General features: G+C 38.0%; 1 protein-coding gene across 1 annotated transcript in view; it reads right to left on the bottom strand.

Moving 5' to 3' along the window:
* Positions 1-26,880, bottom strand: part of ATP13A5 (ATPase 13A5) — a 109,531-nt gene that overhangs the window by 8,216 nt on the left and 74,435 nt on the right. Inside the window, exons 18-27 of the mRNA XM_011383325.1 lie at positions 25,664-25,788; positions 24,716-24,876; positions 22,568-22,693; positions 21,430-21,509; positions 18,984-19,026; positions 15,971-16,080; positions 12,661-12,757; positions 10,573-10,645; positions 3,997-4,171; positions 1,354-1,556 (exon numbers count right to left, since the gene is read on the bottom strand). Of these exons, the coding sequence (XP_011381627.1) occupies positions 1,354-1,556; positions 3,997-4,171; positions 10,573-10,645; positions 12,661-12,757; positions 15,971-16,080; positions 18,984-19,026; positions 21,430-21,509; positions 22,568-22,693; positions 24,716-24,876; positions 25,664-25,788 (1,193 nt within the window). The remainder of the gene's footprint in view (positions 1-1,353; positions 1,557-3,996; positions 4,172-10,572; positions 10,646-12,660; positions 12,758-15,970; positions 16,081-18,983; positions 19,027-21,429; positions 21,510-22,567; positions 22,694-24,715; positions 24,877-25,663; positions 25,789-26,880) is intronic.

Raw genomic sequence — 26,880 nt, 5'->3', positions numbered from 1 at the left:
GATTTTGGGAGAGAAAATGAATATAGAACAACACTATACCTTTCAGATATATTAGTGATAGTTCATTATAAAATATAATGGGAAAAAGTCACTTACAATATAAACAAATATACAAAAAACATATGATTAGCTTCTTAAATAAATGTGCAGGATCTATAATAAAGAAAATGACAAATATTTACTAAGAGACATAAAAAGAAGTATGAATAAACAAATGGAGAGATGTGACGATTTCTTAAAAGTGAACTCTAAAGTGTATAACAAATTTTTCTCAAAGGAGGTTTTTTAAAAGTCTGACAATTTATTCTAGAGTTTATCTGGAAGAATGAACAAGAAAGAAAAGTAAGAAATTTTTGAAAAATGAAGAGTAATAAGGATATACCAATCTTACTACTTAGTAAAACTTATTATAAAACTATAATTTTTAAAGTTTAGTGGGAGATCAAGAATGGGCTGGCATCAATCAAACAAAAAAGACAGTCTAGAAAATATTAATTATATATAAATTAATATATGTATATAACATATAAATATAAACTTACATAATATAAATTATGTATATGAGAAAATAATAAATAGGTATAATAATGTGACACTACATTCAGTTGAAAAATAAGTGGCCAAAGTAATATTAAATAGTAAAATCTGCTGGAGAAACTTACAATTGGTTAGATAAACTAGTTTGATCTCTATCTCAAACTATATCCCAAATTTAAAAAGCATTAAAGAAACTATATCCCATTAAATTTAAAAAGCATTAAAGAAAATTTAAAAACTAAATAAATGATAATATGATTTTGCAATGAGAAAAACTGTGCATGAGGACAATGGAAAAGAATCATAAAGGAATAAATAGCTTATACAAATAAATAAAAAGTACAACAGTAACCCAATAGAAAAAAAATGGTAAAAAGTGTAAATGGACAATTCAGAGAGGGAATGGCTAAGAACATGAATATATGTTCATCCTCACTGGTGATCAAAGAGATGCACAGAATGATTAAAGTAACTTGCTCAGTGTTATAGTTATTAAGAGGTCAAGTTGTATTTGCATTGGTTGGAAAGCCTTTACATCAAAATATCTGGACACATATAGATGTGCTTAAAATTATTCTTGATGACTCACAATAGGACAGGACTCATGTGACCATTTAATAATGCATGTGCTTATTGGCAAATGAGCAGGTTTCTGCCCATGGACTCAATCACCTATGAAAATTAGCATTCAGTATTCAATTTGAGAGCAATGCAATTGTTTCCTTGTCAGACAATCACTTCACAAGTGAGTTTCAATTCTGAGGAGGAAGAGAAAGTAGAAAAGAACATTAAAAGAAATATACTTCATATACTTACAGTTTGTGTAGATGGGTTTTCTAAACGGCTTTCCCTTAGAAAAGATAAATGCTACTGTGATACAGTTGATGGTGGCGATGGGCCACAACGTGGTACTCTCAAAACTTAAAATTGAACCAGGGATCAGAGTTGCATTTCCAGTCCAGTTTCTTTCCAAACTCATATTTGTTGAGAAATTATGTTGGTTGTCCAGAAAGCATTCACTACAAAAGAATCACCAGCATTTATGGAACTTTTTATTTTGTTTTTATCCAGCAGGTAGAAAAAAAAAAAATTAGCTAATCACTACCATGGGAGCTCAGCTTTCAAACCGGCCCAGCTAATAACTACCAAGACATATTTTGTTCACCTCTTGCAACGACAAAGCAGAAATAAAATTCAGAGGAAGTCAAGACTGTTCTTTGTCTAACATTCCATTTAGAACAAGTGATCTGTCTTGAAAGGACTTGAATGACAATTTTCTAGGGAATTCCTTTCAATTCAGGGTAAAAGAACCTTGCGTGTGTGTGTGTATGTGAGTGCGTGTGCGTGTGCGTGTGTTTCTTGTCTTCTCTTTTCTGGACTAATGTAAACCTCATTCAATGGATCCTGAGTTTGAGTCCGCCCACTCTAATCCACTCTCTTCCTTAGGATCTGAACATAACATTCTCCTGCTTATGAGTGTCTATGATTTTATATTGCTAATAAATTAAGTTCAAACATCTCAGGCAGGCCCAGAAATCTTTATATTCTGGTCTCAATGTACTTTTCCAGCCTTATCTTTGCCAGTCCTCCCATGTTCCTTATACTCTAAGCATATAAGAATTTTCCCTGAGTGTTCCCAAAATATCACTATTTGCACACCTCTGAGGTCAGATATGCTATTCTCTCTAACATCACTCTATCTGAAATTTTACTTTCTCTGGCAAATATAACTAGTGTCCTCATTCTTCCTGCTAGTGCTGAATTTAGCTTATTGTTTTGCAATTATTTGTTTACTTATTTTTATTTTCCATCCCTGGGATAAAAGTTCTCTGAATGTGGAATTTTTCTTTTGATTTTATTTTTTGTTGTTGTTTACTTAAATTTACAACAAATCCATAGCACATAACACAGTGACGTTATATAATATTTTCTCAGAAAAATATTTGTTTGAGATATGAGCTTTCCCAGTTCTCGCTGCTCTATTTGCAATGTTCTTTTTTTCAATAATCAAAATACAAATTAGTTTCCATTAACATTCTTGTTTGGCTTGAAACTTTTTACTATTATTATAACTGTTTATAGTTAAAATTCATTTTCCAATTGTGACCTTAAATGCAAGACTTAAGTCTTATTATCCCTGGCTCCCTAAGGTCCCAAAATGTGCTTTGCATTTAGGAGATGTCCAGTTAATGTTTGCTGAATATATTAATGAAACAATCAGTAGTCATAAGGCATTCTTGCACAAAGAGGACAGATAGACTAAAAGGCTTGAGTACAGGATTTAATACCAAATGTGTCTAATCCAATATACTTACATCATACATGAGAAAGTTGAGGGTTAGTATGGCATAACGACTCAGTGATTGAGGCAGGGCTACCCATTCACTACCCATTCACTACCCTTTTGGCTACAAGTGTTGTTGCCTAGATTCAACAGACTTTTACTTTTCCGAATACATGCACTCCAATTTGGAGGATAATCTGGTTTTGGAATAAAAATGAATTTTCTATTTCAAGTAATACTTGTATTTCTGAATTTGGGTCAAATGACAATCTTAGACATCATTCGGTAGTTTTCAATCTGTTATCTACTGATTCCGGAGGCTCTGATGCCTTCGAGATCAAGGTGGAATAAAGGGGAGTTTGTATAATCCCAGCTTCAAAAAGAGAAGCTCTTTTCTTGTCTTTCCTTTTGGAGGCCTAGCAGGCTTTGTCAGAAAAATAAAGTTAAAATATCTATAGCATAGTTCACCTCATCTTACCCTTAATTTATAGCTAAAGAAACTAAAGCCCAGGGAGATGAAGAGACTTGCCCAAAGTCTAGTGTTCAATTCAATCAGAACAATGATGCCATCAACTAATCTTAATTTTAAGATTCATTTAAAAAACCCAAACCGATTTAAGCAAATCTCTTATATATCAAGACCCAGTAACTATAACCCATAGACCAGATCTGACTCACCAACTGTTTTTGTAAAGGAAGTTTTATGGAACACAGTCACGCCCACTTGTTGTCTGCAGGTGGTCTATGGTTTGTCTACATGTTGTCTATAGGTGCTTTTCGCAACAGAGTAGTTGAGTAGTTGTAACAGATTCCATCTAGTCTAAAAAAGCCCAAACTCTTTACTATTTGGTCCTCTGTAAGAAATGTTTGCTGACCCCTGGTCTGTATAATATCTAAATCACCAGGGAGTTAAAAAATTCATTCAATCAACCAGCTATTAGATCCATACGTCAACAACCAATAAGAAGATCTTTTTCCACTCATTCCATGTGGCCCACCCCAGGACTCCACTAACTGTGTTCTGTATTCCATCTCACCACTGATTTTTTTACAGTGTGGAGACACAAATTTTGTTAGTTAAAATTTGAAGGTACATGTTCAAACTTAGTTGTACAATGTCATTGGGTATTCATTGTATTACCTTCAGAAAGGAAAACTAAGAAATTGAATATTACCTGTATTTGTAGACCTCACAGTACCAGGGCTGCTGCTTCACAGACAGAAATGCATAGATTTGCACAATGCAAGTGAAACAGGTATTCAAAAAGACTGAGAACAGCAAAGAAGGAGAGAGAAGCTGTCCTGCTGGTCGGTATGGAGCCAACTTTGGGTATGCATGGGTTAAACTCACTGAAAGACAAATGCATTTTTCCCTGTTACAATTTCACTGTTGAGAATAAAAAATTGAGAAGCATGTTATCTTGAGTCTTGCATTAGGGTCCAGATTCAGCACACATAAATTGAGAATTTACATCTAGGTAAGTACATTTCCTAGTTGCATATTTAATGCTATCAGCCTTTGTCTCTTTCATGCTTTGGTTTCACCTTCGGAAACAAAAAGTAATGGATTCAAAAGTTCTGTAATTAATACATTTACCATATTGCATAGTGCAAATATTTTTTTCTATAACCAGACTGACCAAGAATGGTATGTAAGCATAGAAGATGATCTTCCATGTGTGTAAGCACTATCTCTTAATGATGATGAGAAAGTGGAGAGTTAAGATAAGGATAAGAAGGCATCTCACTCGACTAATCTTCATATGCTGGAATTTTTTTTTAAAATGCTCACTCTATTATTCATTTGTCCATAATACTCTGAGCACTTGTGTGTACCAGAATAGATGTTAGAGGTGTATTCTGTTCCCTCCTGAATAAGTGTATAAATGTAGAACTGCTAGAGCACATTAGACTTGGTTAGGAAAAAGAACTCATAAAAAAATCTTGCTTCCAGATAAGAGTATTAAAATATTTTATAGAATTTTTGATCCGATGATTGATTTTTTTTAATGTAAGGTGTTGGCAATGGGCAGACATTGAATAGAACAACTACCAAAAAACAAAAAAAATACTACATCCTTCTTAGAAGCCATACATTCTAACAAGCTGATGAAAATAGAATGTACTTTTTGAGGGCAGAGATGAGAAGAAGCATGGAAAGGTCAGAAATTAGATACATGACATTTAATGGTTTATATCACAGTCATGTTTCAGTTCTTGCCTTTATATCTATCACCTACCTCTTCTGTTTTCATAGCTTATCACTGGTTTCTTTGATGTAAGAAAGAAAGTAGGGTATGTATACTTAAGTTTGTGTTCATGCATGTAGGGAGCGGTCAGTGGTAAATGGGTGTCCAGTTTGGGAAAATAAAACTCTGAAGTATACCTTCAGTTTGTTCACTGTGTGTGCTGGGTGATCACATAAACTCTCTGGTCTTTCATTTTCTAATGAATAAAGTAAATGCACTGGAATTTAAGCGGTCTCCAAAGGCTCTTCCAGCTCATTCATTCTAAAACTCTATGACTAAGCCTTTACTTTTACCAGTTTAAGCAATGTTTCCCCAGGAGGGTGCTGGGCTAGAGGATGTGGGCTATGCAGAGAAGAGAAGGACATCTCATCTGCTCTCAAAGAGCTCGAAGTCCAATGAAGACACAAATGGGTTGTGTAATAAAGGATTTGTCTGACTTTTGTCCCAGGTTTTCGGGAGGTTACCTCTTAACTCTTAGAATAAAGAATTTGGCTGGCCTTCCTGGGATATATCCTCTAAATCCTTGAGATTTCTTTAGTTGATAGGAGTGTCTTTGCTATTCATGGTGGGCCCTGACAGTTTATGCTAACGAGACAACTCATGGTGGGCCTGAGAGAGTTTATGCTAGGGAGATGATTCAGGATGGAGGCTGGTCAGGGCAAAAAGATCAACCATGTAATTGGAGAGTTGGGGCTTCTAGCCAGATGATATCAGCTTGATCTTCGGGGAGAGAAGGGGTGCTGGAGACTGAGTTCGACCTTATAGACAATAATTCAATCAATTATGCCTATGTAATGGAAGCCCAATAAAAACTCCAGACACCAAAGCTCTGGTGAGCTTCCTTCTCTATTTGGTAGTATTCTGCATATTGTCACACATCAATGTGCCAGAGGGTGAGGCAAACAGATTCCCCAAGGAGAGGACAATAGAAGTGTCATGTTTGAGACCCTTCCAGTGCTTGCTCTATATGTCTCTCCTTTTGGCTGGTTCTGATTTGTATCCTTTTGCTATAATAAAAATGTGATCATATTTACAGCACTTTCTTAAGTTCTGAGAGTTGTTGATGTGAATTACTGAAACTGAAGTAGTGAGAAACCCCATATTTGTAGCCAGCCAGTCAAAGTGTGGATGGCATGGAGACTCCCAAACTTACAGTGGTATCTGAAGTGAGGACAGTGTAGTGCGGCCTGTGAAATTTGGTCCTACCCTGGGTAGTGGTGTGAGAAGTCACTGAGGGGCACAGAATGTGGGCTGTGGTCAGTGCTGAGGAAGGGTACAAGGAGACTGTTTGGTGTTCAAAGAGACAGACAGAGGCTGTAGTGCTTGAAGTTCTCTCTATACTCCTCTATTCAAAGTAGAAGGTGGCTATAAAGTTCCTAAAGAGGCTGTGGGTAGTGAAGAGATGTAATTACATCTGTGTATCTGGCTTCTCTCATTTCGGCCGTCTGTCTCTCAGATGCTCATTGAGTTTTGGGTTTTTCTTTTATACAAGGACTATGGTAGATTGAAGTATTGGACTCATCATGGCAGAGTGGACTTTACCACCCCTTAATTTTGGTTTTACTATGTGTTTTTTTTCTGGTCAAAGGGATGTTAAGAAAGGTTTGAGGCCTGCTTGCACAGCTGGGCTTGCTCTCTGCTCTGCTTTTTGAGATCTGCAGTGAGAAGATGCCCAGGTCTGTTCATTAAGCCTAGCTTTATAATGAAAAATATGGAGCAGACCTGTATCAAACCTATAGTCCAGACCAAGACCAACTGATCTACATCCTAAAGCAGAGTGGCTCAACTAAGACCACCTAGATCAGCTGAATGACAGTCAAACTATAGACCTATGAATTAGTGTTACGAGCCACTGAGTTTTGGGGATGGTTTGTTATGCAGCATTATTGTGGCAATAGCTGATTGTTACAGAGTTCTTACATAAAGGATATTTTAACTTTTTCCATATTAGAAATTTCTAACACTTTACAACATCGAATCTGTATATCTGACTATAGATAAAAATAAAAATAATGACTACCATTTTAGGGCCCCTATGAGGGTTCAGAGGTCATGTTAGTGTTTCTTAAATGTTATATTTATTTCCTCAAAAGGAATGCAAAATAGATATTTTATCTCCTATTTCACAGGTGAAGAAACAGAGGTTCAGTGAAGTAGAGTCCTTAGTTTAAAGACCCACAGTGAGTAAATGACAGGGTGGTGATGTAAACTCGAGTCTGGCTGATTGTAAAGCCCCATATTCTCTGCTCTATGGCATATTGCAGTGGTATGGATCTCATGCATTAAAAAGGATAAAATGAGGAGTCCTGAAATACAAGCTTGGATAGAAGTATTTTTTCTCAGCAGCCAGAAAAGCTTTTCTGAATTGTCCGGGTTTCCTTAAAATGATGATGGTGATATACGCTATCAGACTGCAAGCGGAGGAACATGTGACGTGTTACATTTTCTTCAGTATTAATCTCCCGAATAAAATAATTACCTCCTCTGAGTTTCCATAGCACATTACTCAGATTGCTGCTAGAGTCTTGCATTAAATCTAGTTGTTTTCACAAGCACTCAGGGGACTGCGAGCTCCCTGAGGGAAGACAACCTGTCTCATTCCATGTTTGCTCCTTTACTGAATGTAGTGCAAGGCCCGCTGTATGGGAGGACTTAGCAGTTGCACATCCTATTCTCAAGGTATAGTTTTTAATTATTCAGCCTCATTTGGACATAATGTAGATGTACTTCTCTTAAATAGTTGGCTTAATTTATATTATGGACACTTAAAGTCACGGAAGTTAAATTTCAGGAGGCTTGTGAACTTACCTAAACTACAAGCAAAATTTGAGTGTGCATCATGAGATTCTTAAGGTGAAAAGATCTATATCTTCCATCTGATTCTCCAAGGGAACCAAGACCCCCCCCAAAATGTTAGGAGTTATTGAAATCCTGATAGAGTTTATGTAAGGGAAGTATTTATATAATGCATGAATCCTCTCCTACTGTCTCCTTTTCTGGACACTGCCTCCTCCCATATGGAGCGGTTGGCCTAAATAGAGCTGAATTACACAACCCCACCTTCATTCACAGAAATAATTGGCTTAGTGGTGGGCATCGGATTCAAGTTAGGTAAATAAATTTTCTCTCCAAAATATTTGCGAATAAGATACTGCAGCAGTGAGAACAAGCTATATATACATCCACAATCTGATAGGTCAAGTAGAAGCTATGGGAATTAGCCCAGCTAGAGGGTCCTTGAGAGGACTCTGCCCAGTAGGGCAGTCCCCTGGGGCTAGAGGTTCCAGCAGTAGAAAAAGGCTTTGTGGTGTGTAGCACTAGAAGGCAGTTGCTGAAAGGAATCCTGAGGAGTCAGAGAGAGAGAGCACCACTGTTGTCAGGGAGAGGTCTAGTCCAGACCAAACCACAGGGATTCTCTGAAGAACCCAAGAACTCACCAATGAGCTCCATGCAAATTGCCTGAATTTAAGATACTTGTCAGAGGGCACTTGACAAGCTTAAGTAAAAAGTTCTCTCATATTTCCTGAAGCAGTGTTGGAGTGGAGGTAAGTAGAGACAATGGAAAAGTAGAGACCATTGCAAGGAAAGTAGAGAACTTCTTGCCTACTGCTCACTCCAAGCCATAAGTCAGGTTTGATATAAAGGAAGCAAAGCTTTGAATGAAAGGAAATACAAAATGTTAATTTACAATACCTGGAGTTTTCATATCTGAAGATGAGATCATTTTAATATTTAAAATTGACCAGGAAACGATATGCCTGTGGGATGACTGAGCTTGTAGGGATGGGAAAGCACTAGCGTTTGAAGGCAGAGGGTAAAAAAAACAGCTGTTTCCTAACTCTGTTTCTCATTTGACCAATCTACCCTGAGTCCAGCCCATTTACTGAACCAGCTACATACTTGAATAATATTTGGAGAAAGTGCTATTATTCTCTTAGAGCATTATGCTTCTGATCTATTACCCTTTTAACACTTTTTCTCCCACTGATAATAATTATCCCGCCTTGAGTTATCTCAAGTTTCCCACTGAGCCTACCCTGAGATGAGAGGCTAAATTTCATAAGGTGACCAACAGGCATGAGGATCAACAGGCTATTTCAGTGGGAAAGAGTAAAGTATGCTTATCACAATGGCAGTCAAATTCATAACCAATATCATGGAATTAAGTGTGTAAAAGCTCAAAACAACTTGCTCAAGTTCATCTAGCAATCCTGAGGCAAAGCAGGATGACAATCTACTTGTACACAGTCTAATTTTTTTAAAGAGCTCACTGACTTAGTCATCTCAAAAGAAGATAGAGGATAGGTACAGCATGATATTCATTTTGCAATCAGTTCTGATGGTGTATAGGACACCATTATACACTTTACATGCATTATTTTATCTGATCTTCACAACACTATGAGGATGGTTCATAGGAGGAAGTTATCTATTTCATAAATAATTTGCCAAAATTTGCAGAGATATGGAGTGGTGGAGGATGGCCATGGCCTTCACCTTCATTCTACTGACTGCTAGTTTAGCTCTTGGAACTTCCCAGAGTTCTTTTTTCTTTTTAGCATCATTGACCAAGTTCACAAGTAACTCATGGAAATTACTTAAAAACATACAATATTATAGAAAAAATATCATTGATTCAAAATTATCCAATCATGTGACTACCAATACATAGAAAAATATGTTAATGGGCTATGAGTAGACATTTCAACTCTAAGAATTAAAATTGATATTACTTACATCTCTTATACTGATAAATTTTGTCTTGGGGTGATACAATAGATGACTTTAATATTGGTTTCATGTTTTAAAATACTACATGAAATTCTCACGGTTATTAATATCCTGCATTGCTTGATATTTTATCTATTATTTTTCATAACACTTTCATTGTTGAATGAAGAAAAAGAAATGACAATGTCATTCTTTTTCTTTGCTCTCTGTTGAGTCACCTTTCTCACTTATTAAGAGTTAGTATCGAGCTCTGAGTTCTTTGATAGGAAATACTTTATCAGTGTCATCTGCAAGGAAGGAAATGAGCCATAGCTGCTGTGAGCCACACCTTGCTTTTGAATGAATCCCACCAGAATATAATGCTAGCATTTGTTCTCATACATAAAAGACTTAGTAAAAATCTGGTTTCACGTCAACATGAAGCATAGCTGAATAATGGAAAGTGACCTTTGGGTTTTAAAGATTTCTCTTTCTAGATTTCTTGTACATTTTTCTGTGTACAAGGCACAAACCTAGAGAGAACTCAGAGTATACTGACAATTTTATGTTTCAAACCTATTTGCTCTCAGGATATTTTAATGCCAAGTCTGAGGACTTGAAGCTTTAATTTACCCTCAACACCAAAACTTTTTTGAACTTCCAAAAAATTCATAGGTAATGAGGTTTTAGTAGTTAAGTTTCATTTTTCTCAGAACCTCTTATTTGTGTGAATATTTCTAGAATTTCAGGGATAAATACAGACAATACAGTTTACTTTGCTAAAGACCTTACTTGTTAAACAGACCATCAAGGTAATGGCTACATCTTGCATCAAATATTGGTAATTCCCAAAAAGCTGCAGTTGCTGAAAAGAAAAGAAAAGTAACTTTAAGTGTTGCTTCTGCCATTGTATCATTTTTATCATTGCCAACATTCTTTTTGAAAGTAGTCAGAAGCAACCGCTATTTTTCTCTCCTCTTTAAGAAGAAAGTGACTTAGGATTTTAACATCTCACTGGAGAAAATGAAACCAGATCACTATTTTCCCAGGGTTTAACTTAATTCCATATCACCAACGAGGGTCAGTCAATTGAGAAACATCCTCCTATTGGCCACAGTAGTTCTGACAGCTATAGTCTTAGCCTGGATAGTTGAATTCTTAACATAAGATACTAAAGCCTAAAAGTTCCTCTGGGAACTTTAAACAACATTTGAATTAAGGACTAGAATCATTCAACAGGTGTTTCTCTCCATCCTTATTCATGGATTGAGTTCACACCAGAGTTCTCTTGGCATTATTCACTTTCACAAATTAAACAAGTGCCTCTACCCTAAGTAAACCCCCTGAAGACTTCAGTCTGGTAATCCTGCCTTTCTAAGGCTTGTATAGACATAGAACTTCTTTTAAGTTCACATTTATCGAGTTGAAGTGTTTCAAAATAAAAGTCAACCTGTTAGTTTCTAGGAACTTACCTTGCAATACCTTTTGCAGCCAGATCTGTTTATCTGCTGCAAGCTGTTGATTGAGCACTAAATTATAATACGGTCCTGAACACATTACAGACCAGATTTATGCAAATGAAAAATATTTCTGGCCTCTTTGAGGGTGAACCCAAGGCCCAGAAGTTTCTGGGTGAAGGTCTTTGAGGAACACTCTTATTTACATCAAGACCCTCAGAGTGAATGGCTTCTGTGTAGAATGTAGCTCAATTCTATCCATGAAGACTTTGAAACTACAGTTCTACTTTCCTATTTTTGGGAGGATGCAAATGGTTCCTCAGTGTCCTTCTCATCCTGTCTTTTTTACATTCCTCTCTTATATCCTCTTCTCTCATTTTCGGCTCAAAATAGTAAAATGATTTAGATTCAGGGTGTGATGGAACAGAGAGAAATTTTCAAAGGCAGCTTTAGTTTTCATTCTAGGAGCAGCATTCATAAAACTCTGGAGGCTTTGGAACAAGCCAGTCTAACTTCCCAGAAGCAGATAAAGGCTTGGCAAAGGGCAAGATCTAATTTGCTTTCAGTGCTAAAGGCAGAACTTGAATCCAGGTTTCCTGATTCCCAGTCCAGGTTTTGTTTCTGTCTACCTGGTAGCACCTTAACCCTTTGTGTGTGTGATCCTTGCAATCACCAGCCTGTTAGACATTGGAGTCCAATAGTCCTCTCATTCACCTCTCAATTGTCTCAGAAAAGCAGTAAACTAATTTCCTCCCAGAAGTGGTCCCCGTGCCTATTTGAACATTTTACTGTAGAGCAAGTTATGACTGAACTAATGAAGAGTACTTTCAATGGAAACATATTTCTTCCATACAGCTAATTAGTTCTTACATGTTTATTTTTATCATTTAATTTCAAAAGCCTTCATTTTTGATTTTAAAAAAAATTGCTAATCCTTTACTAATGATGTGTCTTAAGTATGTAAGTTCTGGGCAGCTTCAGAAGTAAAGCTTCAGTATGGGAGTTTTCATAGCTTTCGAATCCTTCAAAGTCAAATTCAACAACTTCCTTCTCTTTGTATCCCTTCTAGGTCTTTGGTCAAAAATATTTCACAGTTGGCAACTGATCCATTTCCTGCTGAGTTATATTTAGGCTGCTCTAAAGCTCTCTTTATAATCCAAGTGAAGAAATAGAGACTTGAAGAGGTCAAATGTCTCAGGTTATCTAGAGAAAAACAACACTCCTAGAAAACTGAGCCACATCTATTTATTTCTAGCTCTATGTTTCATGCACAGTTGTACCAAGTTCCCAATTTATAGGCATCTATTTTGAGAAATGTCATTTATTTATAAAACATTAAATCCTGTGTCGGAGCTGCACCCAAAAGAATAAACGAGGGATGTAAATACAATTAGAACTAGAAAGAAATTATTTTACTTCATACCCAATAGAGCAGTGATGTACCAATAAACTGGATTATGCCATACATGGTCAAGTATTTAAATATCCCAAAGGATGAAACCAGAGCAGCTCGGCCTTCTCTGTTTAAGAAAAATAAAAATAACTGGTTATGTATGATGCACATTTCTCAGTCTCCTTTATATTTCAAAAAGAGTTTAATTTTTAATAGTCTGTTCATATGCATTCACTTAACCACTTATTCGTCCTCTCAATTATTTATTTAATTTCTCACTCATTCATTTTTTCTCACCTTCAATTATTACCTCACTCGTTAATTTATGCACTCACCTTTATTTAGTGCTTATGAGGTACCAGCATCATGCTAAGAGTCATGGAGGATATAAATAATTCAGGCCCAGTCTTTATTTTCAACACGCTTTCAGTGAATTAAGAGACTAACACATACATTATAAACACAATACATTATGATAAGGTGCAAAATGTAAAGCATTGCCTTGACTGTGACTCATTACATACTAACAACACTTGCTTCCTGAGAATTGAATGGTGTATCTTAGAGTCTATTTGAGACATAGAAGAAAAAGATGGGTGCCCTTGCATTTTAGGAAGTATGGATATGACTCTAATATTTGAGATGAAATGGATTTTGTTGGCTTCAATACTTCAGGAAGAACCCAGGGTAATTATCTGATTCAATGTGGAGATCAAAAGAGGTAAAGACCACAGTAAAAATTACAACATAAAAAGTAAATATTCCCCCATTTAAAAAATTATGTTTGAGCTATTATTCCTTTTGCTAAGGTTCAGTTGGTTGAGGGATTATGACAGGCCAAAGGAGATGAGGTGAGGTAGTAGTGTGATGGGGGTGTTGGGAACTGGGCAAACAACCCCTCTTGCAGTCTCCTCTTGTCCAGGCAGAAGAGGATCCACAAAGGAGAGAGCCCACATCCTCTTTGTTTCCAGTCCTTAGTGACATGGACACCTGCACTGCTCGATGACTTTGTTAACAGAACAGAGGCATGAGAAAGAAAACCTAAAAAGCCAAACTAATGACCACTTTGCCCTAGGCAAGATGAGAAGGTTCGGGTGGGAGATGGGCCAGGCTACGAAGCACCACCATTTATTTTCAGCACAGAGAGTGGAGCAAAAGACAAGCTGGGAAGAGAAGAGCATATGAAGCCTGAATAATTTTATGACATAAACTTTGTGATTTCATCCTTTTCTGCAGTTGTGTACATGATTATGAATTTTAAGCAGCTCACTTATTTATTTATTCATTCTACAAACATTCATTGAGTACTCTGATGTATGCAGCTTAGTGCTAGGCACAATGACACAGAAATGAATAAGGTATAGTTCTTGCCCTAAAGGACTCGAATCATAACAAGTGTTTCAAAGGATAAAAATGAAAACCTATGGATCTGAACCTATGCATCTAAAACTATACCTCATCACCCCTCTGGAGGATGTTTTCTCTGGAATAAGCGTGCATCAAGGAGAGCAAGGGTGCAATGAGCCTAACAGAGCTGAACCACATCTAATTTTATAAATCTATGAAATAAAAAAGCTAAGAGTTTCTACCCTGAAGTCTTATTAAACCATCTGCCACTAGAAAAATTTTACATCATGACTTGTATTTTAAAACAGTACATTGCATTTATAAATGCATCAGGGCACATGCGTGAGAAAGAGCATCTTAAGTTCAGATGCCACTGCCTTTTGGATGGACCAAGCAAGCACTGTGTGCAACCATCCAAGAGTTTAAACTCCCTATGCAAGGCCTCTACACTCAGCGCTTCGGCTTAACTTCCACAATTCCCATCTGAAAAGTCTTCTAGCCCAGTGGGCTGTTGGGCCCCTGCGCCCTCTAATTAAAACCCCATTTCTAAACGAGGCTTTCCCTTTTCCTTATCCGGAAATCCCTCTCACATTCTTTCTGTTTACAAATGTCCTATCTAGCCTTCAAGTTGCAACTCCTCTGCTGAAGCCTCCTCTCTGGCTAGAGTATCATGCTGGATAACTGGAACGATTACTGTATTGTTTAGATGTTAATGTATTTAAAGCTAATTTATTGTGCACCTCTCACTTATCGGGCAGAACTTTCTGTTTTGTGTTTATATCTATATCTATCTATGTTATTTATCAGAATGTTAAGTCCTCCGGGGCAAGGTTCTGTCTCATTCTTAATCCACCACATTTCCAAGCACAATATTTAAAAAGAGCTCCAGGAGTTGTGTTGATGACGGAAAGCATGGACTAGGGTGAGGGTCCTGAGCACTCTTGTTTTGTAGTCACTTTGACATGAACCAGGGTTAGGTAACAGAGATAGTAGGAGAAGGGCTTGTAAAGAGTTTCTGAAAGACAAATCAGCAAAACATAATGGATAGTTGGCTAGAAGTGGAAATGAGGAAAGAGTTCAAAGCACTCTGAGTTTCTGAGCCCAGATGAACAACTCTAAGGACCATCCTTAGAAGCAAGGAACCTGGGAGCTAAGAAGGGGAGTGCTTTGGAGGCAAAGGAGATGATGATGATGCTGGAGGGTGTGGAAGGACACAGGTGCAGCCACCCAGTGTTCAGGGAGATGTGTCAAGCTGTCTTGCCGGTATGCAGCCAGACAAAGGCATGGAATTTCAAGTGTGAAACATTTAGGTCAGTGATTCCTGTCAACAGCTGCCCAAGGAACATGCCGGAGAACTTCATGGTTGTCTTTTTTGTATAAACCCAAGATTTGGTGATATCTTCTAGACCACTGACCATGTAGATGATTCAAAGTTAGCTCACAGATAACAACAGGAGAATAAGATTTTGAACAAAATGTAGAACCTATTGTTTTATTCTTAACTGCATTTAAAATATTAGTAAAGACAACATCAGAAAAGAGAGTGAAGTGGAGGTAAAGGAGCTGTAATAAAGTTTTTAATTCCCTCCTGTTCCCTAACTGTTGCCAATCAGTTGTAAAAGTGTTTTTTTGCAATCATTTTGGATGTTTATTAATTTGTATTTTGCAGACATAACATTATTTGAGAAAGATATCTGGTGGAATATTCCCTTTCTGCTTCTTCACCCATCCTCAACTCTTGAGAGAAAGGTTCCAGTAAGCACCCAAAGTATAAAATAAAGAAGAGAAGTAAGAAAACCAATTACTTTCAAAATATCAACTCTACCTTTAAGCTGTCCACATGCCACAGCCATTTATCCTTTAATGCTCAGCAAGTCACTTTTTTTGTGGTTTTACCAGCATTCTCAAGCAGCACTAATGGCTCTCTTAATTGGTGCTCCAATAGCACTTTCCCCATACCTCTGTGTGACATTTGGAAGAGGAAGTTGCTTACTTGATGAGATGAGGCACGCACTCGATGTTGGCTGTTTTTGAGGTGAAAGGGGATGCCACAGATGCCTCCTGCTCTGACAGGGAAATACCCGCATGAGCCATTTTCAAAGCCTGGAACAATAAATCCACATTATACCCATGACTCTTCAGGTCAGGCTCTAACTATTTAAACACTATGAGGTTATTCCTCACATTTTAGAGCTTATAACATTATGCACTTCCACCCCTAGGTCTCTGTTTATGTTGTTCCTCTACCTGGAATACTCTCCCTCTCTTGATCCAAAAAGTCACCAACTAAAGAGGTGTGTACTAAACAATGATCCAGAGATAGAGGAGTGGTGCGTGTATGTGTGTGTGTGTGTGCGCACACACACATGTGCATGCAGCGTGTGTATTTGTTGTGAGGTATCGATGTGAAAAGAAAATGGAAATAGTAAGTCAAGAAATCTATTTTAAAAAATGACAGCATTTGGATGGACATTTGTCGGGGACCTTCACCATCACAGTTCTTACACTTGGAAGGCCATCTTCATGAACAATAGGACAAGTTATCCAATACCAACCTTTCCCTGGGCTGCCAAATCCAGCCAACCGGCTAACTGCTGGGATAAAATTTGGGGCGTACAGCATCTTCACTGGAAACAGGGACTTTATCACACTCATCAACGACACATTCTAGGACATGTGTTGCTGCACTGAAATGAGGGCTAATTCATTTCTCAAGAAGACTGAAGACTATTCAAAGAGTGTAAATAGCAGATAGCGACCAACAGGAAGCTGGCAAGCCTTTAATCCTATAAGAATTGTGTGGGCATAAAATAAGATTTTGTATTTCTGCAGCTCTGTAGAACTACAAAGTACCTGTGTACCACAGCCAGTACATACTAAATTTGTGATCAATAAATATTAGAATATTTCCTTCTTCTTCTTTTCTCTCTTAATATCTGTATCTCTATTATATAATTTAGGACCATCTACTTTATGTTAGGGTTATTTTTATGCATGAATCTTTTCCCACCAGATGATAAACTCTTTAGGGGCAGAGACTATATCCTTTTTAGCACTCGATTTCTTTGTTTTGTGCCAAATTCCACATAATTAATGGGCATGAGTACTCATTCTAGATTTTGAAGAGCAGAATAACAACTTGCTTCTCTTCATGAGCATAAGGCAGAAAAATTCATAATGGATCTCTAAGTATAAACACAGTTTTTCACAGAAATTTGAAGAAAACATTTAAGAATGAAGAAAACATTTAAGAATGAAGTAAAACAAATACCCAGATCTTAAGTATCTAATAAGTAAACACGGTTTTTCACAGAACTTTGAAGGAAACATTTAAGAATGAAGTAAAACAAATATCCAGATCTTAAGTATCTAATAGACTTTGGAAATACAAAGCAATCCTCTTTAACTTCTTGTTCTACACATTAGCTACTGAAATATTTTTTTATGTCCATAAATCTTCAAGGTAGACAATTGTTTCAGCCATATCTTTGAAATTCAAATTATAATACATGCACTGCTTTCTATTGTGTATGAGAAATAATCTGTTGAAAACATTTAATTTAGATTTTCCTATAGCATATAATAACTGAATACTTAGGTCTATAAACACATTAAAATTATTACCGATTTTGCTTACCTTGTTTCAGTCATTAATTTAAATGAAGAGGCAGACAAGAAATCAAGAGAAGACTAAAACTCAGAAGGGCAGCAATGGAAGAATTAGGAAAGGTCACCAAGAGCATAGACATGTCATTGGAGATCAAGGTTAAGGTCATCCACACCCTCATATTCCCAATTACTATGTACAGATACAAAAATTGGACAGTGAAGAAAGCTGATAGAAAAAATTTCATTTTCATTTAAAATATGGCATTGGAGGAGAGCCCTGCAGATACCCTGAACCCCCAGAAGGACAAACAAGTGGGTCCTAGAGCTAATTAAGCATGAAACATCACTGGCAATTTTCACTAGGCAAATTTCACTAGGTAAAAATGACAAAACTGAAGCTGTCCCACTTCAGGCACATCATGAGAAAGCAAAGTTCTTTGGAAAAGACAATAGTGCTTGGAAAATAGCAGCAGGAAAAGAGGAAGAGCAATTATGAGATGGATTGACTCCATAAAAGAAGCCACAAGCATGACTCTATAGGAGTTGAGCAGAACTACTAAAGACAGGATGTCTGAACATTACCTATTCATAGGGTCACCAGGAGTTGGAACGGAGTCAATGGCAGGTAACATACATGATTTCACTGAGCATAAGACTTTTGGAGTAAAGCTAACTGTAAAAAACTAACCCTGGAATAGGAGTTTGGCAGGAATAATACAATTTATACATAATTCGAAATTTTAATCATCAATTTTAAACTTTTCCTTCACTAAGAGTTTATCAGCTGTGTGACTTCGGGCAAAAAAAGAATTTACTTCCTGTGGTAATTTTTTTTTTATCGGTAACATGAGAGATTTAAATCAGCTAGTCTTGTAAAGTCACTCTGGGTCTAAAATAGGGGAGTCTTAGTAGCCCTCCCTTGTCTTTGTTATTCTAGGCATTGCCAGAAAACAGCTGAAGTAACTCATCTCATTTTACTCCTCTCCACTTGCAACCCACAGTCAGGTAGAGTTGAATATAAACAGCAAAATGAGGAGTGGCTCCATAGTGTAGTGGTTAGCACATCTGCTTTACACGTAGAAGGTCCTGGGTTCGCACCCCAGGTGGAGCCACAGACCATTCGCTGGCTTCCCCCTTGGTGCCAGGCCCCAGAGGCCCGGTGCGAGCACATGGGAGGAGGCTCCCCGCTTCAGAGATCCAGTTCTTAAGGGGAGATGGCAACATCCGTAGGTCAGGGGTAGAAGTCACGGGGAGCGGGGAATTAAAAAGGGAGGAAAAAAAATAGCAAAATGATCAAGTGATTGCTTGCAGAAGGGTGAAGAGACCCCAAGAAACTGGGATCTCTCAAGAGAGATATTAGTGAACTGCCTTCATTAGTAGAAGTAATTTCTACTTACCCCACAGTCATTAGCTCCATCTCCACACATGCCCACATAATAACTGCAGGGGAAAAGATAAGAAAAATTAATAGCTTCACGCCTCACTTGAATAATTCCCGTCTAACTAACTTACATGCAATGTGCTGCGTGTGTGTGAGAGAGAGTCCTGAACACATGTGGAATCGGGCTTAAGGAAAATAACTTTAAGATAAATATTCTCAGAGGAATTGTATTATTTAAATTGTTTCAATCGATCACATGAAATGATAGTGATACTACAATGTCCTCTACAAAGATGATCGCACACTTTCAAAAGAAGCCTGTTGGATTATATCCACCCAGGCCAAGCCTAAGGGTGCACAGTCATAACAATAGCACTTTCCACAGAACCTAATACACAGATTCATAACCTAATTCATCCGTGTTTTGGTTGTTGACAGCTGCTGAGAGTTTAGAGTTCAGACACCAGGATGAAAACGTTTGGGAAATAGTTTAACAGATATGACTGGAGATATATACACATATTCTTGACACATCTCTGAATGAAAATGAGATAATATGCTTCCATTATACCAGTTTGATGTGCAAACACGGTGACATAAATAAAAGAGTAAATATTAAAGCTGTTGCCAAAGAAAAAGGATTTGCCAATTCGAGACACATTCTGTTTTCTAGTATAAGTAAATAATACATTATGCGTATTGATTAATGACAATACTATTAAAAGCTCAGCTGCAATTTGCCAAAAGTGCATGAAATAACAAAGTCAATATAGGAAAAAATGAAGTTTTTAGACATTTTTCTTATTATTAGTTGAGAAAGAAAAGGACATTGTTATAGTTTGAAATGGTCAAATGTAAACAATTCACATAGTTCAACCTAATATCTGGCTAATGCATATGAAAATCACCTTATAAACACTTGTATACATTCATGTACATGTCATAACTATGCACAGTCCCTGAAAACAGTTTCCTTTCTCCAGGCTTAAAGCACATCTCTAGTCTCTATGTCACACAAGGAGTCTTACGTGTTCCAGTGTCCCCTCAATTCAGAAAGAGAATTAAGACAACCTTATGTACATTGCCAATGATAAAGGCATGAAGAAGAAAATTGGGAAATTAAGAAGACAGCTCATTCTGAGACAGCGTATATCTTCCTGAACTGATTTGTCCTTAGGGAAATATAGCTTTTCAAATTTAAGCATTTAAGTTGGCAAAATTTCTCATGCATTTGAGAAGGGTAAAATTACTTTTGTCAGGCAATATCATATAATGACCAAGTAAGTGAAATAGTCATTTTAGACACTGATTACTAACCCAGACTTGAGGCATTATGGGAGTTAATAGGCAGCTTTTTGAAACTCCCCTGAGAATGGTTGGACAACAAAAAATAATAGTAAAAGGCAGTCTGTTGATTTTACCTACTACTTATCAACAATTATCTAAAGTTTCACTATTCTCTATTCCTTTTCACTTTTCAGAAATCTGCAGCCCAGAAATTGTAACATATTGCAAGTAATAGATAGGTCTTGTCTCAAGAAGAACTGTTTCACTTTGATGTGACTTGGTCATCTGTATTTTTGAAGGAGCTAAGAAAAGACCTTTTTTCCCCACTTTGGCCCCTATACCCATCCCCTGCCAAGGCCAAGCACAGTGAGAATGCCATTCCACCTTTCCTAGAAGACCTGAAATTATTCACATATCTTCTAATGAACCCACCTCAAATAATTTTAGGTGATAACTCACACACTTTCTCATTGCTGTCATTCTGAGCTATATAAACCCCTACTGTTTTTATTCTCTACATCCAAGCAGGCTATCTTCCTCTAAGATATGCCTTATGGGCCACAGAACAAATGCTGTCTGGGGTAGGAAGCTTCTGAAATGGTCTCCAGTGATCCCCATCTCCTGGTAGTCATGATGTTATATAATGCCCTTCCTTGACTGTGGGCCAGACCAAGTTAGTGACCTGCTTTTAATGAAGAAAATATAGCAAAAGTGATGGGATGTCACTCTGAACTGAGGATATAAAAATGGTGACCTCTCTCTGGTTTTTCTTCCCTGTCCCTCTTATGGAAGCCAGCAGCGCTTTCTTAAGCTTCCTTATGAAATGACCCATGTATGTGGCAAGGAACTGAGGGCGGCTTCTGTCCAACAGCCAGTGCAAAACTGAAACTCTTACTCCAACCACCCACAAGGAACTGAATCCTACCAACAACATGCAAACGAGGCTGGTGGCAGATCCTTCGCCCTCAAATGCTGAGATGACCGCAGTACTGACTGACACCTGATCACAGCCTTGTTAAAGACCCAGAGTCAGAAGAGCCAGCTACGCACAACTGGATTCCTGACCCACAGAATTGTAAAATAATAAATGATGTTATTCCAAGTCATTAAGTTTGGGGGTAATTTGTTACATAGTAGATAATAAATACACTATCCTTTCATGCAACAACACCTACTTTAATTTCTGAAATTCTTCAACAAGGTTTGATTTCTGCCCAGGAGACATTCTTGCAAAAACAGTTCCATTTACCAGAATCTAAAGGGAAAAAACAACTATTGCAATAAAATTAGAAAGAACACTTTTAAATAAAAGAATGGCCCTGAGAAATCGTTTCTGGCTGCCATTTTAAAATAGTATTGGGTAGTATGTCATAGAACAAATTTCAGAAAAGGGAATAAGGGGATTTAATCCGTTAATATTTAACTTTTGCTTTCAGCACTCCATCATTACTTTCTAGGCCATTTTTTTCCAAGATGGGATAACCTCTAATTAATAATAATAACTAAAAAACAACAGAGCAAATGGGATAAAAATGCTTAAGGAAATACAGTTCTTTTTACTAAGCCTTGTCTCTACAATTGCAGAGAAAGGACAGAGAAAGGAGCAATAGATAGGGAGTTGGGAAATAAGCTTCTGTCCCAACTAGCTGCTCAATCCTTCAAGTGACTTAACCTCAATGAGTATCAGCTTTCCCATCTCTACAATGAGAAATTAGACTAACAGCTTTCTGCAAGCAGTTGGGGTCTAGATTCTATGGTCCTTGATGGATAAGACAACAGAATTCTCAAGACACAGCTAACAGATGGTTGCTGCCCTGGGCTCCTGCTCCACTTATCTCCTTCACACTGACAACAAAACCCTGCACGGCGCTATTTTAAAGTAGACACACAGAGGACACGATAACAAATGATTTTGAAAATAAACCATGGGGTTTTTCTTTCCTCTGCTCTAAATCAAGAATCCAGACAGGAAGGGGAATAAAGCTCATCCTGACATGAGATGGTGGCTTTCAGGGAGAAGCTGACCCATAAAACAGGCAGCATGTTTGGAACTGTCTGGAGGTTCTCCTTCCTGGGCAAGGGTGAGAGACAGTACCAGAACTCACACTCTAAAGAGGAGGCCATGAGCATGTGCACGATCAGGTGGGGTGGGCAGGGCCAGGAAACCTCATAAGGGGCGGTACCGCTGTCAGGGTGTTGATTTTTTAACTCTGAGGCAACCTCAGTGATCATCACCTTCACTATTCTCTTCCCCTTTTTTTGTCTCACTGATTTGAGGAGAAAAACAAAACACTTCATTTCTCCAGCACTTACTTTTGGAAGCAAGCTGTTGAAATGCTGAAATAGCACTTGGAATGATTTCCCACTCATTGCGAAATGATAACAGCTCCCTTTTTCTCCAGGAGGCACTGAACCGTTTCCAATGTTAATGTAGGTTTCCTAAAATCGAAAGGTATCATTTCCACATCAGCTCTTTAAGAACGTCTCTTCTTCCCTATGTGTTATGGGTAGACTCATAGTCATGTTTCATATCCATGTGAGGGCCAGCAAACACATAATGTATAATTTACCCGTGGAACTTAGACTTACATGAAGAAGACACTCAAAACGTCTCCCAAAATTATATGAACATATGATACTATTGGCAACATGATGCTCTAGATTCTATCCTGGGAGGTAATATGTTCCCAGGTACCAATTAGTGATTTCAAGAAGAACAGGAACATTCTTCCCTCCTCTTTCTGCTGCCCATCATGCAAACTTTTAATCCCTAAGATTGCTTGAGATTAATTCCTTCAAGAATCATGCACTAATGTCTTCACTGTAAAATAGGCACTCTTTTCAGAACCTAACTCCTATTAGCCCCTGCCTTCTCCCCCTCCCAAAGGTAACCTGTTCCTTTATGGTGCCCAGATATCTCTGCTCAAATGCAGCAGCACCACTCCTTTTCTGAAATCCTTTCTTCCTGTCTTTCACCTGTCAATGTCCCTCATCACTGGCTCAGTCCCACCTGGCTCGGCCCTAAGGAAAGCATCTGATGGATGCATAAGCACTTGTAATGTCGATAGGTGATAATGGTTTTTCATGCAACATTTCTCAGAAGGCCTTACATCTGTGTAGGACTCTAAATTTAAATAGTAAAAAGGTGAGAAAAATGTATTCATTAGAGGAATTCATCTTAGGGAAATCATTGCATTTGAAAGAAAACATATTTTGATGTATTGAATTGGAAGACAAGGAGATCTACCCTCTCCCCTTCTGACCCCCATTGTGAAATGGCCAACAAAAGACTTGCTCTAGCATTCCTTGTAAGGCAGGGACAGGATTCCTTTTGCTGTTACTAGAAAGGGGAGAGAGAAAGTGTGGTGGGAGGGAGCAAGAGAGGAGGAGGAAAGCCTATGACTGTGATGTCACTTCTCCCAGCAACTACCAAAACTTCAGTATGGGTATTAAGTTCATGAATGGGTAGTGTCAGTGGACTATTAAAGATTAGTAAGGACCCAGGTTTCACCACATAGTGAAATCGAGGCAATATGGTATTGATGTAGAAGCAAGTGGGATTGTGAGGAAATAAGCACCAGAAATCTGCTGAAAGTATAGAGAGCTACCATTGTTCACAGCCCGCGCAACAGGGTTTGAGCCAAGTTAATGTACCCATTCACAAGGGTTAGGCAGAGCCACTCTGTACAGTCATGCTGTTTATATACTGAACAAAGACCTACTCTACACTTAACAATCCAAAGGGCTGTTCAACCTAGAGGAAGGGAGCATTTGTGTAACTTATCAGCTGGCGGACCATCTCTGTGAATTCACAAAGACAGAGGTGCTGCATTTAGTGATGGAATGTCAGGCTGCAGCCATTCCCTTCATATGAAAGAGCTGTCTATTCACAAGTATACAGGGAACTTACTCTCTAGAGAAGCTGACATCTGTTAACTGCATGTTAAAGGTAGAGCACAATCTAAATGCCTATGGATTTGGGTGGAATCAAACTGACTTGAATTCGATTCCTTGCTCTGCAACTTGCCAGTTGTGTGTTTTGGACAAGCTTAATTCCCTAGGCTTCAGTTTTCTCATTCATAAAATGAATAGTTTGCTCAATTGTACCGGGTAACTATGAGGATTAAATGGGAATTATGAATGTAAATAGGTGGTTCTCAACCATGGTCGCCCATTGGAATCACCGGGAGGAAGGGCTGATGCCAGCTCCCAGCCCAGAGATTCTGATTTAATCAGTAGAGCTTGGCATTGGAAGTTTAATCATCCTCCAGGTGATTTCTGTGTGCAGTCAGGGCTGAGAAGTGCTGGTGGAAATGCTAAATGCTTTGCAAACTGTTAAGCTCTGGACAAACTGAGGGATTATTGCTGTGATGACTTGTGATACTGAGAGAAGTCTGCCCGGGGGCCAGGGCTGTATACCATCAGACCAAGCCGCAAAGGGGCCTTCTAACATTTGCTCACATTCTTCCCAGGTCCATTCTCTTGGTTGTCTACAAGCTGCCAGGTCACAGAGGCAGGAACAAACTCTCCTGGTTCGCTGGCTTCGATGAGGATCACTTGGCTCCCTCGAGGAATCATTTCAGAATTCTTCGCCACAGTAATGGCTGTTTGCAGGTTGTCACCTAGATGACAAAGAAAGTCGGTTTGCTTTATGTATAAACGCTCACTCACCAGAATGAGCTCCCCTTCCTCTGAGTATCCATACCACTTTGCTGGTATTTTTTGGAGGGCATTTATCACTTTCCGCCCTATTTCATAACTATTTTCCCCGTTGCCCAAGCTGCCTGCCCCTAGTGGCCAAACACTATGTCTGCATTTGCCTCCTGATAGCATCGTGTCCTGACCATTGCATATTTTTCAAACATGCACAAATGAGTAAATAAATGTTTAGCATTTTATGACTAATCTTTAGGAGACTGGCAGTTCTTTATGGTGAAGATAATATGGCCCAATCTGATAACATAAAACCACCCTTGGGTACTGGATTCCAGTTAAGTGGAGAAAAGAACACCATGCGGGGCTATGCTTGGATTTGATCGTTGCATGCTGTGCCCGGGCCCACTGCCCCGGAGCACAGTCCAGCAGAGTCTTGCACCCTTTACACAGAGGTCTTATGGGAGTTCTTGATGAAAACACACTCATTCTTACATTTAAACATTTAACTGTGAGCCCATCAGCACTGCGGTGGTCCTGAGTAGAAAGTGTGGGCATTAGACAGGGAGAATGGTCCCCACCTCCAAAGCTCATGGGGGAGGTGCCCACGTGCCCAGGTAACTGGACCACAGGGTAACAAATTTGGCATCAAAGCATTTTTCTTTCTGCCTCAGTCACACGAACTCACTCAACTCACGTGATCTTTTTCAAATGCCTGGGATACGTTCAACTCGTCAGGCCTCCAGAAACACGTACCGGTAATCATTACAGTCCTGATGCGGGCCTCACTTAGTTCCTTCAAGACTGGTTTGGTTTCCTTTTTCAAGCGGTTCTCCATAATGAGAAGGCCCAGAAATGTTAACTCTGACTCCACCGTCTCTCTTTGGATTCAGGAAAATGTCAATATTAAAGCTATTTATATAGTCTCAAGAGTTGGATTTATTTCTTCTTTTTAAAATTTAAGTTCCATCAATGTAATATATGCACATGTTTAATAAATCAAACAGAACCCAAAAGCTTATCATGAAACCAAGTCCCTTTCTCCTTCCCAGAGGCAGCAGCTCCTATATCTTTTAGCTGCTCCTTCTGGTTCTCACCTCCACTTTTTAAAAACAATGTGCTTATCTTTCAACTATTCTTTTGATTTTAAATTTTTTTATTAATTATTAACCTATTTTTAATTTCCAAGACCTTCTTTGATCTTGTAATAATCTTAATTGATTAGATATTTATTAACTACATACAGCATACAAGATACTATAGTAATAGTTGAATACGGAGCCATCCATTTCAGTTTCCATCTGTAATCTCCAGTAAATCTAACACGTTTATCCTCATTTTCTTATTTTGTTATATTTATAATAACATCTATCTCACTAGTGGCTTTTAAATGAGAACATCACAGCTGCATTTGTATGTGGCAGCTGAGTGGTGGCTACACTCCATGTCAAGTTACATACATTTTTTCTTCACACGTGACCTTAACATTTGTTATTAAAATTTATGTCTTGAAAAATTATAAAATCCTATGTGCAATAGGTCTTTATGCTTGCTCAAGAACAACTAACACCATGAATGTTAAATCTGAGAGGGCCATTCATATATTTCAAATTGAGCTTTTTGATTCTATATAGAAGATTAAAATGTCGTGGATGAAAGGCTCTTTAGAGAGCCTTCCAGTCCTACATTTTATAGATAGGAAAAATAGACACAGTGGAAGAAAAGGACAATAATTACTGATTATATTAGAGTAGGTGGACTTAGGTTGTACATAACAGTGTTGAACCAAGAATATTCATATCTTATGCAGAGGAGCTAATTTTGCATAAATGACTATCAGTAGCACAAAATCAAAGATAAGTAATGCATAGATGATTTGTTATTCAATTTTCACAATATTTCTCGACTTTGTCATAGACAATTCAAAAAACAACTTTTAAAAACAGAAATATTAAAAGAAAAAATAATCTACA

The sequence above is a fragment of the Pteropus vampyrus genome, unplaced genomic scaffold (genome assembly GCF_000151845.1).
Source record: "Pteropus vampyrus isolate Shadow unplaced genomic scaffold, Pvam_2.0 Scaffold14, whole genome shotgun sequence".
NCBI lineage: Eukaryota > Metazoa > Chordata > Mammalia > Chiroptera > Pteropodidae > Pteropus > Pteropus vampyrus.
This window is presented reverse-complemented; position numbering and strand designations above follow the sequence as displayed.